At 35.1% G+C, this 15,297-nt stretch overlaps 1 protein-coding gene across 16 annotated transcripts in view; it reads right to left on the bottom strand.

Annotated features, from left to right (window-relative positions):
* Positions 1–4,042: 4,042 nt before the first annotated feature.
* The window catches only part of TENT2 (terminal nucleotidyltransferase 2), a 56,919-nt gene continuing 45,664 nt past the window's right edge, over positions 4,043–15,297 (bottom strand). For all 16 annotated transcript variants that reach the window (XM_065875582.1, XM_065875583.1, XM_065875580.1 and 13 more), the window contains 3 exons: positions 8,004–8,095; positions 5,756–5,835; positions 4,043–4,159 (listed from right to left, as the gene is read on the bottom strand). In XM_065875582.1, coding sequence (XP_065731654.1) covers positions 4,085–4,159; positions 5,756–5,835; positions 8,004–8,095 — 247 coding nt within the window. In that variant the 3' untranslated portion in view covers positions 4,043–4,084. The remainder of the gene's footprint in view (positions 4,160–5,755; positions 5,836–8,003; positions 8,096–15,297) is intronic.

The raw sequence follows: 15,297 nt of genomic DNA, 5'->3' as shown, positions 1-15,297 counted from the left end.
AGGAAAGGCACACAGCCCCCCTGCTTCTCTTCCCTCTAGAGTGGGTTTGGTAGGCTTCAGGTTTGGAGAACTGAGCTACTCGATGGGCCCTTATCCCAACCAGATAACTACTCCCTTTTACAGAGCAGAACACTTACTACTAGTTCAGGCACTCGTAATTTCCCCCTCACAACTCTGCTGTGGTAGGTTTAACTAAGATGCTGGTTTTATTAATGAGAAAACAGGCTCAGAAGAGCTTGGGTACCTAGCTTGCTCAAGGTCTCCTTTTGCTAGCAAAGTGACCCAATGGAAAACAAAGTCTGCCCATTTCAAAAGCCCAGTTTTGAACCATTGTTCAGTATTGGCTCCTTTTATATTTGCAAATCAATATTGTGTATTCTCTTCCTCAGTGACCCCTGGATTATTCAGCCAGGAAACTTTTATCTCCACAAATCTTAAAACTTTGAAGAGGAATAATTTCCCTACATTGGCCAAAGTCTGTTTTGTCCAAGGTCCTTGGGAAGATAAATGCTAACAACCCACATCTTAGCTATCTGGTCTTGCCTTTGGAAGTCAGGAGTTCTAACATTTATCAAGTCACACCACTGTGCCTTTATGTACACAATTCCTTCCACCTGAAACGTTCTTCCCATCTTTATTTACCTGGGTACTCATCATTCAAGATCACACCTTTCTCTGAAATCCCCAGCTTAAGTTCAATAACACTGTTTTAGGTTCCCACATTATCCTATATTCAAATTATGTTTGTGTCTCTTTCCCCAGCAGACTGACTGTAAGTTTATCTTTGTCCCACTATCCCCATCTCATACAAGTGCAGAAGCTTAGCAAAGTACTTAGCACATAGTAGGTGCTTAATGAATGGTCCCTGCACTGAAGAGAACAGGCCTGCTATGTACAACAGGTAGAGATATCTTCACAATACATAAAGATCTTTTTTTTCATAAGAATGAGTTTGTGGCTAGAAGAGCTAACACTGATTTTTAATTACAGCAAATTCTATTCACAGAGTTGTTAAATATGATAAATGTAAATTAGGTAGTATTCCCCAGTTACAGTTATCCCTAGCTCATATGTGTGCATTAGGTCTGTGGGCAAAGAACCGCAGGTAGTTGAGGTACAGTACAGAAGCATCAGCTAGGGGGCATGAGAGGGAGGACAATAGTCCAGCCTTCCAGGGTTCACTAAACCAGGTATAACATCAGCAGTATGCATTCTCTTACAGCAGGTTGGCTTTTGCATTAGTAATCCCAAGTGTCTGCTCATTAGGACAAAAAGGAATCAACTGCAGCTGTGGGATCTATTAAACACTAATCAAAACTACAGGTGGGCTTCCCTGGTGGCGCAGTGGTTGAGAGTCCGCCTGCCAATGCAGGGGACGTGCGTCCATGCCCTGGACTGGGAGGATTCCACATGCCGCGGAGCGGCTGGGCCCGTGAGCCATGGCCGCCGAGCCTGCGCATCCGGAGCCTGTGCTCCGCAACTGGAGAGGCCACAACAGTGAGAGGCCCGCGTATCTCACACACACACACAAAAAACTACAGGTATATTCCCTCCATTTAACTCAAAATTTCTTAGGAACACTAACTATAGTCAACAAGATTTGTGAAGATCTTAGCTCAAACCAATCCAAAATTTAGAACTGCAGTACCGATTGCACATTTTAAACTTTTTAACACTACTTTCCTGAGTAACAACATAAATAGAAATGGCCAGATCAATACAAATAGAAAAGAATGTATTATTCACAACACAATTAAATAATTCATATTGAAAATAATTTAAAAGCCTAAAAATTCTCTCAGGGCTTCCCTGGTGGCGCAGTGGTTGAGAGTCCGCCTGCCGATGCAGGGGACATGGGTTCGTGCCCCGGTCCGGGAAGATCCCACATGCTGCGGGGCGGCTGGGCCCGTGAGACATAGCCGCTGAGCCTGCATGTCTGGAGCCTGTGCTCTGCAACGGGAGAGGCCACAACAGTGAGAGGCCCGCGTACTGCAAAAAAAAAAAAAAAATTCTCTCATATATTGACAGACCACTTATCCCTCATATTTAGCAGTCACAAAGTGCATAATCTTAGGTTTCAGTCTATTGATTTACAACTGGGTGTAAATTTATTAACTTCTTGATTATCTGTTATAGCGATATGGCTGAAAAGCAGCAGCAGTGAGATAGGGGGCCTGGTGGTCATTGATAGCTGAGAAAACAGTGGCATGAAGGAGTCCATAGTAAATTCTGGGGCTTTATTAGGAAATGTCATAATACTGTAGAGGCAGAATGCCCCAGACACTTACCCATGTCTGATAGCTACACAGTATTACTATGGAGTATTATGGCTATTATTTATTGTTTATAATTATTACCTGGAGTCATTACTAGAATATTAATTATACTCAACACATTCTGATAAAGAAGAGTTGCATAGTGTAAATTACATTTTAGGGAAATTTCCAAGAAAAAGAACTAGTATATAAAGCTTAATTGCTTCAAAAGCATTAATCATCAGTAAGCTGAAAAATTCACCTGTGTGGAAAGCTTCATTCCTAATAATGCCAGAGAAATAGGGTGTTGATGTGGCTAGTTGGCTTAAAGATGAATGAACTTGATTCCAAGATTCTCTGCATAATCTAAATAATTACACACAATAACTGGATTCAGTTCAGCTCCAGATGATAACTACAGCCTCAATCTCATCTCAGAAGTAAAGACTTTCACAGAAGAAAAAAAAAAGCAAAAAACACATCGACAATTTCCATATATAAACTTTATTCCATTTGATCATACAAAAATTTAAACTTAAAGAAAAAAATGAAAATATGCACCTTTTATGAGTCAAAAAGCAAAAGTCTTGTTAGCATTTGAATTGGTCTGCAAAAAAACCAAATACATTAGAGGTACAAACTGTGCTACAGCAGGTCTAAAAGAAGTTGTACACAGTCCTTTTGAAAAAGTTAAAACTGTTTTTAAGATTATTTATATTTAAATTTACAGGCACTGACCAATTTACAAATATTTACATAAACCAAAAACGACCTTAATAAACACTGTAGCATTTTTAGCAGCCACCACTATTTCTTCTTGTGGAAAAGATATCTTTACAAACATTAAGCTTTTATTTATAATAATGTTATGTCTTATCTAGAACATTTTATAGTGGCTTACTGCCTAAAAATTCCAGTTTAGATTACAATCCTATAATTATACACAGAAAAAACTCTGATACTATCAATAGGATATAATCTCAACTTTGATCTTTCAGTTTCTGTTGCTTCATGTCACAGGAAAAATAAAAGCAGGAAAACGGGAAGTAAAACAAAAGTGCAAATTGCACTAAGCTATCATAAAGCACAGAGGACTTAATCTTTTCAAAATGTCTACACTGAACTGATTCTTGAAAACAATTCCCTAACTGCTGTACAATACAGAGTTAGTGCTCATATTATTACAGTGCAAAATGCAGTTGTTTCAACACAAAATTTAAAGCAATCACAAGTACACCAAAAGCATGTGAGGTACTAATGAAATGCTAATATCGACACAAAGCCTCAGTTTATCCTGATGAGTCAAGTGAGGACTTAAGGCAATTGTCCAGTATTTCATGCCTCTGCAGTGATTTCACTGAAATAAAAGATTTCATTTTGCTTCAAGTAACTGAATAACTGACTCGAATCTTCACTTCACTAGAACAGACTCAGGCAACAAACCATCTACCGAAGGTGATACTTTTAAGTATGTATACATCAGACCCTTTCCAACAGTCCACACATCTCTTCAGTATTAGTATGTGGTACAATTAATTACAGTTATAGCAAAAAACTTTTATTTGATAATTCTCAAAAAAATATTTTATTTGATCTCCTGAAAATTCATGCCATAATATTACTAATTATCAATGTAAACATTTTCAAAAATACATCTTTAAATCAAAGGGCTTTATTAGGAAATGTCATAATAAAATATGCATATATAAGTATGTCCTCTTAAGAATAAAACATGAAAACAAGAAGAACAATTAAAAAGAAACCATGATGAAGGTTAACAAAATGCATTATGATGTTACTACTGTTCTTTATTAAGAAATAGAGGCCAGTTATCTTTTCAGGACAGCAGTTCTTAACGGTAGTATACTGTTCAAATCTCGTTTGTTTTTCAATCTGTGCCATGACTGGAAGAGAAAGAAAAATCATTCTTAAAACCTAAAATATATGTGGAACAAAAGGCTGAAAGGAGTGTTACTAGAATGTTAACAGTGATTTCTCAAGGCAGTAAAATTTGGGATGACTTTTTTCTGTCTGTGTTTTTATATCTCAAGTTTTTAACACAGTAAAAGTATTGTTTCTGTCATCAGAAAGATGTTATTTAAAAACTTTACACCTGTGTAGTTCCAATTCATTAATAAAGAAATGAGCACATAGGTGGTACAAAAAGATGCAACTGACAATATTAACATTTATTCACCGATTTAGATAATGTCATTTAAAACAGCAAAGTAATTAATACAAAACCTTTGGGTTTGAGAGGGTAAGGAAAGATTACTTCAATTATTTGATTGACTATTTTGTATCTAGAAAGCTCTTCCAATTAAAAACTGTATTTATGAAGAAAGAGAGAGTAAATCTATAATAAAGCACCTTATACAATACCTCTAGACAAGAAGAGTGAAAAGAATTTTTAAGAGAAAAAAGAAACTGAAATTCTTGTTCATAAGCTAAAAATCTGGCCCACTACCAAAAAATCTGGCTGCAGATCTTTGCAGTTTGTTCTTACTTCAGTTGTTCAACTGAGTAAAAGTACTGGTTTTATAGCTAAACAATCATAAATGAAAGCTCACCCATCAGTAAGAACAGCAATGTAGAAATGCTATTTTTGAGTTCTCAATTTAATCTGATAGAGAAAAACATTCCCTCTTGGATACTTGTTTTGCCCTACAGAATTCCATTTCATTTTAAATTTTCTATTCTGGTTGACAAACTGAGAGGGCCTAATTTGAAGGACAGCCTGTAAACATGATACACTTGCATTTTTAATAATCATCAAAATAAAGTCCACTTTGATGTCTTAGTAATGAAAAAATATGCCTCTAAAATGATCTTCACAAGTTCCTTGATCTTTTTATTCTATGAAGTATTCTCTCCTATATGTCTCATAATATTACTACACATATTTCTATCAATGTGTTTCTACTCTGTATTGTTGAATAACTTGAAGCTAGGAATCAAACCTAGCAAAATCACTGATGAAAAAATTCATACTGTGGACTAGAGAGCTAAGGAATAAACTACAGTTTACATATATATGACTTTATATATACAAAATGTGTGTGCACACAAACACATACATTTTGTTTAACTTCTCAGAATATAAACAAAGATAAAATGGAGCTCTAGTTCCTTGTTACAGGGGGTATATAGAAGAAAAATATGGAACAGACGTGGCTTTCTTCTAAGGCTATATTTCTTCCCCAATATTTTAAGGAGGGAAAGGAGTTCTTTAGGTTTTATTCATTCATTTTGAGAGCTTAATAAGCTCACTGTGAAAATGCTTATTTCCACAAAGTGAAAGCCATGTCAGTAAAAGCGGAGTCAGATCTCTCTGAAGGAGTATTTCTAAATTCAAGTAATAAATTCCCTATTGTGCCACATTAATTGCTTCACAACACAGGAACCAGAGCTGTTCTTTCCTATTACCTATATGTTTTTTTTAATTTTCAAAGCACACTAGTGCACTAATGCTTCTAGAGTTAATCTGATGCATTGTTTACCTTTAAAAATTGATCCTTGATCATGTCAAACTTCTGCTTTTCATGCACAGCTCTGGCTGTATTTGTTCCATCAAAAGGTTCTACAATGTTAAATGCACATATAAACAAGAAATTATTAAAATGAGAACTTCAGTTTTTTATTTGGTTGAATTATATGAAATTGCCAATATTTGACAGTTTCTGACCTACACAGTAGCAATTGCATGTGGTTTAGCCTAACATCAGATTTATGTGTATAATAAATAGTTTTATAATAGCTATGAGCTGTCTAACAAGGTAGATAAAATTCAAGTGAGAAGATGTCTAAAAGTGAAGTAAAAGCATAGGTATATTAAGTCTAAATCATAAAAATAGGTAAGATTTCTGAAGAATCATAGAGTCAAGAACCTACTGTGAGGTACTTCCCTGGTGGTGCAGTGGTTAAGAATCCGCCTGCCAATGCAGGGGACACAGGTTCGAGCCCTGGTCTGGGAAGATCCCATATGCCACAGAGCAGCTAGGCCTGTGTGCCACAACTACTGAGCCTGTGCTCCAGAGCCCACAAGCCACAACTACTGAAGCCCATGCGCGTAGAGCCTGTGCTCCGCAGCAAGAGAAGCCACCGCAATGAGAAGCCCATGCACTGCAACGAAGAGTAGCCCCCGCTCGTCACAACTAGAGGAAGCCCGCACACAGCAATGAAGACCCAAGGCAGCCATAAATAAATAAATAATAAAAAAACCCACTGATTTGTCTAGTAGGAGAAAGGTCAATGCCTTTGAAAGTAGAGGTTTAATACCAGGGAGGATGGAAGACAGTGCAGAGAATTATGGTGTGACTAAATGGCTTAAAAAAAATGCAATGAGAACGGTAACTTGTATTAGAAATTTGGCAGTGAAAGACAGAAAAACAGGATAGAGAGAAAAGTGGACAAGACAGGAAGAGAACAAAATAAGAGATTTTATGTGTGTGTCTCCAATATTACTTTCCATGTCTCTACCCTCACCCCACTCACCCTTCACCCACAAAATAAGAGAGAAGAGTTCATATATAGAGACAAAGAAACTGATTCTATATAAGAGAATAAGGAAACTGAAGATAATAGTGAGAAAAGAAGGATAACTAAAGGCATCAGGAGTGAGATGGGAGCTGAAATAATGCCAGCAGTAGGTTAAAATTACTAGAGTTGAAGAATTTTGGCATAAAAAAAGTACTCAGAAAAGCCAGTAGGATCAAGTCAAGAGAGTATTTTTCAATACTCTCTTAGAGAGACACTAGCAAGAAAGAGAATGAAGTTGCTAGAATGAGGGGAAAGACCTCAAAAAAGGTGTGAAAGAATAGGAAATTTGATGGAGATGTTAATTTTAGATTTGTCATATAATCTAATCAGGCACGTAATTTTAAAAACTCCTTTTGCTTATTTTTTTGTTGCTCAGAAAGGCTATTTCAAAAAACTTTATTGTCACAGTACTTTTCAAAATAAAGTAACGCCATATGCCAAACTATCAGATCACAGTGCGTAGCACTTTACAACTGTACTTAATATTCAAAAGAACCAAGTAACTAAAATAACATACACACGCTGTGCAATTTAGCAAATGAAGCAGAAAGCAGGAGATTCAATTTCACATTTATAAGCTCTTAAGATGCTGCATTATAATTCAAGATTAAAATACTCTAAATTTGATGTTTTCCTGCAAATGCCAAATCTCAACCCTTTATGTTACCTCAAGATTTACAAAAGTCATCAACTTGGCATCTGTGAGAACAATATTGCCTCTTGAAGTCAGTTTCCACTGACTTAAAGAAATATTCAATTACATGTAAATTAATTTTAGAGAACAGACTATCTGCAGGCCATTTAATTTTTAAAGGAAAATCAATTTAATATTCATAAAAATCTAGCTTGTATTAATTATCAATATTTAAGTATAAAAGAACTAATTTTATTTCAAAGAATCATTTTCTTCTACCTGTAAGTCATGAAACTAAATTTCAACCAACTACAAGCATGAGAGGTGCGTGAAGACTGCTCAAATCCTACTGACTGGAAAGATTCGACACCTAAATTTTTGTTTATTATTTTACAACTAAAGAATTTTAAATTATTTTTTTAATTAAAATCTTACGATTAAAAGACTTATAAACCACTTCAGAACATAAATGTATTCCTTTTAGATGAAATATAAGCTGAAAGTATTCAAGTTAATTCTCTCAGTACCATGATGATAGTTGGATAGGAAATAGAGAGTAGTTGTGGGAAAGCTACCTTCTACACAGATGTATTTATTTCTCCACTCAATACCATCAGGCCTGGGAATGGCTTTGGCTTCACGAACTGAAATCATTTGACTGTTCCAGCTATCAAAAGAAAAACATTAATCATGTTAACTATTTTCTTAACTTCCCTTTTATTATTTTTATTATATCAGTAGTTAAGCCTACTCTGATCTCATAGAACTGGAATTTGCTTCAACCCTCTGCACCTCGATCCCCATTTCCCCTTCTCTACCTCGTTTGTCTCCACAGCACTTACATTCTAACAATTTGCTTATTTATTATGTTATTGTGTGTCTCCCCTAAATAGAATGAAAGCTCCAAGATGCTGAGCTATTTGTGTATTTTTTTTTTTTACTCTTCACCTAGTTGCTTAGTATAAACTAGGTATTCAATACATATTTTTTGAATAAATGAAGTAATATGAAAAATAAAATGTAAGTAAGCAAAAAAACTATGTTCCTTGTTAACACCCCAGTAAGAATTTTTTATTTGGTAAGAGAGAGGTAATCTTCTTGTGTTGTTTTCTGGCATCATTAAATAATTTCTGTTCAGGTGCACCTCTACCGATATGATTTATGGTAGAAAAATTTTTAATTTTCCAGTAGAAGCAAGAAGATGCTGTTTTAAGAAAAAAAAATACTCTATGAAAACATACCATTATTGCTGTATATCAGATGTAGATGTTAACAGTGAAGTTTTATTCAAGTAAAACAATTTTATCAGCATGCTTGAAGGTAAACTGTCCCGTCTTTAGTATATCCTAACCTTACACTGTTCTTTTAAATTTATAACAATTTTGTACAAGTTCAAATTATAATAATTTTATACAAGCACAATTTTCCTTTTTTCAAAAACATTTTAAAAACACATAACCACTCAGCTTGTATTCAATAGAAAAATGAGTTTGGGGTATAGCTGATATCTTTTTTTTCAGCTGTATTTAGCTTTCCCCATCATTTCAGTAGGAGAAAGACCATGGTTTGGGACATTCCAAATGTAACACTTGTCCTACTCTGTCTCTATTTATTAGAGAATCCATAAGGATATAATCGTGGGTCCAGTATGGCATTTGTTTCTGGAAAATTGACTAATTTCTATGTAAAACATGCAAGAAAATATTGCATCTTGTGAAGTTTGATAACTGAAAAGAATCCTCAAAGTATGATTTTCTATTTTTTCTTACCAAGAATACAGTTTAGAAATAGTTTGCAAAGACATCTTTAAGTTCTTTAAAAATATATATCAGAATTTATGTTTTTTAAAAATAAGTGGGTTGTCAAAAAGAAATACTTAGGATTGGTTACAGTAAGATGTTTTAGATCCTTCATGTGCAGCAGCTCTGTTAGTTTGGACTCCAAACAGAAAAGAAGTACACTGCTCTACTGGTCCAAGTGTGTTACCAAAATTTTCTTAAAAATAACAATGTAAAGGGGAGAGTTATATAACCACATTGCTGTCCCACACAAAATTACAGTAAAATTACACTTTGTGCTACTTCACTTTATACCGCATAAGACAAATTTCACTAATAAAATGAACTTTTTCCTGAGACTACTTGTTTCTAATTTCAACTTAAAGGACAGTGGAATCTGCAGTAGAATTAAAATAGGAAATATTATGTTAAAAGGGGTTGGACTGATTTTTTTCTCTCAGACAAGTTTAAAATATTGAAATACTGTATCCTGCTGTTAAACTAAAACTTTTACTTTCTTAAATCAAAGGAACTCTCTTCACCACTATATTTCTATTAAATCTAATCCTGAATTTATATTACATGCCAGTATTTGATTCTAAACTGGATCACAGAAACATATGTGACACATCCATATTCACTTTTTCATCACTAACCAGATAGTGTTTAATCTTCAACCTATAAACAATCCAAACAATTCAGTTATTTAAATGACTGTATCATTTGAAGTACTTCATAGAGGAATTAAAAAAGAATATTTGAACCACTACTATTTGGACTGATTCAATCTACTGCATTTTTGAAGAACTTTCAAATATTTGAAATTATTAAATATTTCAAATCATAAACATGCTACATAACTTGTATACTACTTTTAATCTTAGAGGTGAATTTAAATGTAGAATTCAAATGGTAATTTAGAAATATTTTCCCTACACATTTCCTTCTTTAAAACAGGCTCTAAACTAAGCCTTTTATCATACCATATTTCTCTACCATAATTTGCTTGCCATGTGAAAATCTGTCATTGTCACTCAATAATTAAAGTATAAAATAAGATACAATCTATAAAAGAGGGATGTTTCAGAAAAGACTAGAACAACAGATATGGGGCTTAATCTAAAACAGATCTGATAATGTATGATAATCTTTTGAATATAAAACAGATTTCTGACTATATTGGTAAGATGCTTGCTTTTTTTCTTCAGTAATGATAATGAGCTGGTACTCATTTATTAATTCTCTTCTAGCCATTCTTTTTGTGACAAAGTATTTTGAGACAACTGATTAAATTGGAAATGCAGACTTCAACAACATTACAAAGAAAAATTTAAGTCTAATAAAGACAAAATTATGTGTCTGATACCACATGGCTGCATATATGCTAAGACTAGTCAAAGTAAGTGAAAAAATTGTATATTTTTATTCTATTACTAAGGGCTGGGAAGCAAATAATCAAACACTTTGTTAGGGATTCCAAATCTTGTAAACAGAGAAAAAGCTTGACTCTAATCCTGGAGTTTTGTTTTGTTTTGACTGGCTCCTCTTCTGCCTGACCCTTTAAATGCTGGTGTCTATCAGGACTTTGTCTTTTTCAATCTTTTTCAAATGCTAGAGCACCCATCCGGGCTTCAGTACTCTGATGTTTCTTTCCCAAATCTTCTTCTCCAGCTACTAAGCCCCACGCCAAAATTTACAAGTAACTATTGGAAACTGCCACCTAGATATCATGTAGGCAACACTGTGACCATTTTCAAGACTGAATTTAATATGTCCTGTCCATGGTCAATTATTAAAATCACTCCCTTGCATATCCCTCAACTCTCTTACCTGCTCTTGCTGCACTGAACTTACTTGGCTGATACAACTATAATTAAATCTTTGTTTACTCCAATCCTTTCCCAAGCAGCTAAACAGCGCTAGAGAAAAAATACAACCATATTGACCTTTCCGTTTATGATCACTTTAAATTCATGATGACTTAGCTCAAAATGATCCTAAATGCCACTACCCACCAATCATACTATATTTCCATAGTTAATTCACTCCTTTACTCTTCTACGTGACAATTCATACCTTCTCCTCACTTCTCAAATCTACTCCCTCACAATCCTTCCTGGCTGATGTCCATGCTTCATTTCACTAAAAAAACGAAAACAATCAAAAAGATAGTTTCCTCTAGCTCTCACCACATCAACCTGCATTTGTCTGTATCTATATATTCTTTTTTTCCTCATTATTATTAATGAATTGTCAGCGCTTCTCTTCCACTTGTGCTCTAGATTCCAATCCTTCTCTACTCATTCCAATCCTTCTCTACTCAAACAAGTAGACTGTTCAACGATTTACTACAATTTTTCTGGTATCACCAATTTTGCCATAAAGATGGCAAAATTTCTTTCTAAAAACAAAATCTCAACCCTGCTTAATTCTCCAATTTCTACCCCACTTTTTCTGCTCCCTTTACAAGTATGTAAATTTCCCTAGAGTTAGCTATACTACCTAAATCCTCCCCTCCTCTTCTCTCTTTAGCTCACACCAATGACACTTTTTTTTTTTGATAGGGAAGAAGTGGATTTATTTAGAGAGAAACACACTGCACAGAGAGAGTGTGGGCCATCCCAGAAGGCGAGACTGGGCTTGGGAGAAACACACTCCACAGAGTATGGGCCATCTCAGAAGGTGAGAAAGGCCACAGTGACGCTTTTTATCCACTGCTCCTGTCAAGGGTCCAGTAGCCTCCACATGGACAGATGCTTCAATGGTCAGCTTTTAGTTCTCATCTTGTACTTGATCTATCAAAAAATGTGATGCACATAATCACTCCCTCCTCCTCAAAACATTTTTCCCCGTTGGATTCCAGGACACCACATTCTATTGGCTTTCCTCCTTTCTCAATGATTCTTCCTTTTTTGATTACTATATATTAGTTCCTTCTCATACCTAATCTTTTTATTTCATCTCTGTATTGACATTTTTCAAAGGGAAAAATGAAAAGCATAAAACTTAAAAGCAGTGCAACAGTGGTTAATATTTTGCCACATTTGCTTGTGTGTGTGTGTATATGTGTATGTTTTGAACTGACCCTTTTGTTAAGCTGCAGACAGAGTGAAACTTCATTTCTTTATCCTTTGGCATATATCTAAGAATAAGGCTATTCTCTTTTGTAATACCAACAGCATCAAGAAATTAATGTAACTCAAATGCCTTTTATAATTTTTCCACCCACTCTACAATCAGATTGTAATCCAGGTTCATCCATTGTATTTGATTGTTCCATCTCTTTAATCTGGAAATGTCCCCTCCACTTTTTTTTTTTTTAAGATATTGACTTTTTGAGAGACTAGGCCAATTGTTTCACAGAATATCTACATTCTGAATTTGTCTTTCTCTCTTCACTGTCATTTAAAACACTCTTGTATCTTCTGTATTTCCTGTATCCCTCTTAACACTGGAGTACCTAAGGGTTTAATCTTTGGACTGAACCTTTTCTATCTATATTCCCTTGGTTTTCTCAAAAAGTTTCCTAGCATTAAATACCATCTACCTGCTGACAACTCCCAAATATAAAGCTCTAACTGTGACCTCACTCCTGAACTCTAGAGTTGTATATCCAACTCTACTCAGTATCTCTACTTGAATATTTTGTGGGTATTTCAACCTTAAAATGTTCAAAATCAGTAATGTTCCTCCCTTGTCTTCCGCATCACACCTAATGGCAACTCCACCTTTGCAGTTGCTCAGGCCAAAATCTTAGAAGCCATTCTTGGCTCCTCACTTTCTCTTAGGTCACATCTAATCTATGGCAAATCAAAATGTAAGTGGAATCTGACCACTTCTCATCCACTTCCACTGCAACCACCTTTACCCAAGCTACATGACTTCTCTCAGATTACTACAACACCTTTCTAAACAGTCTCCTTGCTTCTGCCTTCGGCTCCCCCTTCAGTCTATTCTTATCCACCAACCAGGATGAGCATGTTATAAACTAAATCAGATCACGCAATTTCTCTACTGAAATCCCTCCAGTGGTTTCCCATTTTACCCAGAGGAAAAGCCAAAGTCATCAAAACTAACCACAAGACCCTACATGACATGGACTTCCTTAACTCTCAGACATCATTGACTTCTACACTCTCTTCCAGTCACACTGGCCTCTTTGCTGTTCCTTGAACATGTTAGGCAAACCTCCACCTCAGGGTCTTTGCAGTTGTTTTTCCTTCTGTTTGGAAAGCTCTTCTCCCATATAGACACATAACTCACACCTTCCTCTCCGTTGGGTCTTTATTTCAAAGGTCACCTTTTCGGTGAGACTGTCTTACCACGCTAGGTATTAAACGGCAATACAGGTATTAAAATTGCAACAACTACACACACCAGAATATCCTTTCTTGCTTTTGCTTTATTTTTCTCTACTTACCACCATCTAACATACTGTACATTTTATTTGTTTACTGTCTATCTCTCCATACTACAAGATAAGCTCCATAAAGACACTTTTGTTAACTGCTATATCCCCAGTGCATAGAAAATAGCTTGGTATAGAGTAGGCATTCAATGATTTATTGATGAAATAAAATGAGGAAAAAATAGTAAGAAAGGAGATAGAAAAATTGTCCTTTGTATTTCCTTTTTCAAAAAATGTATGTATTTAAGTATACAGGTATGTATTTTTAATTCAACAGATAAACTAGCAGTAATGACATGTGATTGGGCATCCAGAAAATAAAGAGAATTATAAAACAGATAGCTTTTAAGGTTCCTAGACTCTCCAGTAGCTATGAGTCTGTAAGATATTTAGAATTTAAAATTTTCTTTTCTTTTCTTTTTTGTTGTTTTGCTAAGTTACAAAGTGATTAAATTCTGACTGTATGTTTTTCTAGACTCCTGAACCACCTGATCCTTTTTTTTCCTATTTTGTTAGTTCCTCGTTCCTAGGTACATTTCTAGAAAGCTGGCTTCATTTTAAGAATTTTCAGCAGCAAGGTTTAAGGAGAAAGCTGCGAGTGAAGTAGGTAAGAAAATCTTTTTAATGGTAATTTTAAATGGCCATATAAAATTTCTGCACCATTCATACCAGGTACTCAAGCATCCTTTCACAGGCACTTAATCCTTTGTCTTCAAGTAAAGGGAATTTTTAAATAGTATCTCAAAGTTCAGAAAACATCCTTACAAATGCTTCTAATGGCTGCCAGAATTCTTCTGCACAGCACCTAGTTCATTACCATGACTACACTCTTGGCTATGCTCCCTACAGTCAAATTTCTGAAAATATCTGGTATGAAACAACAATGCACTATATGATGAAACAGTAGGTGAAGATGTCACCTAAATCATGTAGCATCATAACAAGTGCGTCCAAAAGTTCAAAACCTCTTAGCCAGATTCATTTGGCACAGCAAGCTAGTTTCTGTTAATACTAAACTAACATACAAACCTGCACATCTACCATTTTGTTTCAGTCCAACAAAGCAGATGATTTTCAAAGTATTTCTCTAGATGCTCTAATCCTAAACTCTACATGGCAGAAAAGTATCTTTCTTCTATGAACTTCCCCCAATATCTATTTTACATGACACAACAGATGATGCCAATACAGTCTAACAACTAAGAATGTGGTTTTAGTCACCTGAATTTGAATCCCAGTTCTCTGGCTATCTAACTGTATCGTTACGGGCAAGTTTCAAGTTCACAAATTCTCGAAGTTTGAAAGGGGTTATTGTGAGAATTAAATGAGATAATACATGGGATTCACTCGGCATACTGCAGGACACTAGGTAAACATTCACGAAACATTAGCTATTATCATTTCAACATCTTAAAAAATCTTAACTCTAGAATAACCTTTATATTCTCTTATGTCCCATGTCTCATACAGTCTTAAATCTTTCCTCATCTTTATACAGATGAAAGCTCCTTCCTTTTTATCTTTGTTGCCTAGACTTACATTCAGGTCCTGGTCATTTTTAACCTGGATTATTATAACTTCATTCTTCTTGAACCACTTTTCTTCAGCACTTTTCTTACTCCTTTTGTTAACCTTAATTCAGTAATTTCTAAGTCACCTTGAGGATCTCTGACTCATATCCAT

Source organism: Phocoena phocoena, chromosome 3, assembly GCF_963924675.1.
Source record: "Phocoena phocoena chromosome 3, mPhoPho1.1, whole genome shotgun sequence".
Taxonomy (NCBI): domain Eukaryota; kingdom Metazoa; phylum Chordata; class Mammalia; order Artiodactyla; family Phocoenidae; genus Phocoena; species Phocoena phocoena.
This window is presented reverse-complemented; position numbering and strand designations above follow the sequence as displayed.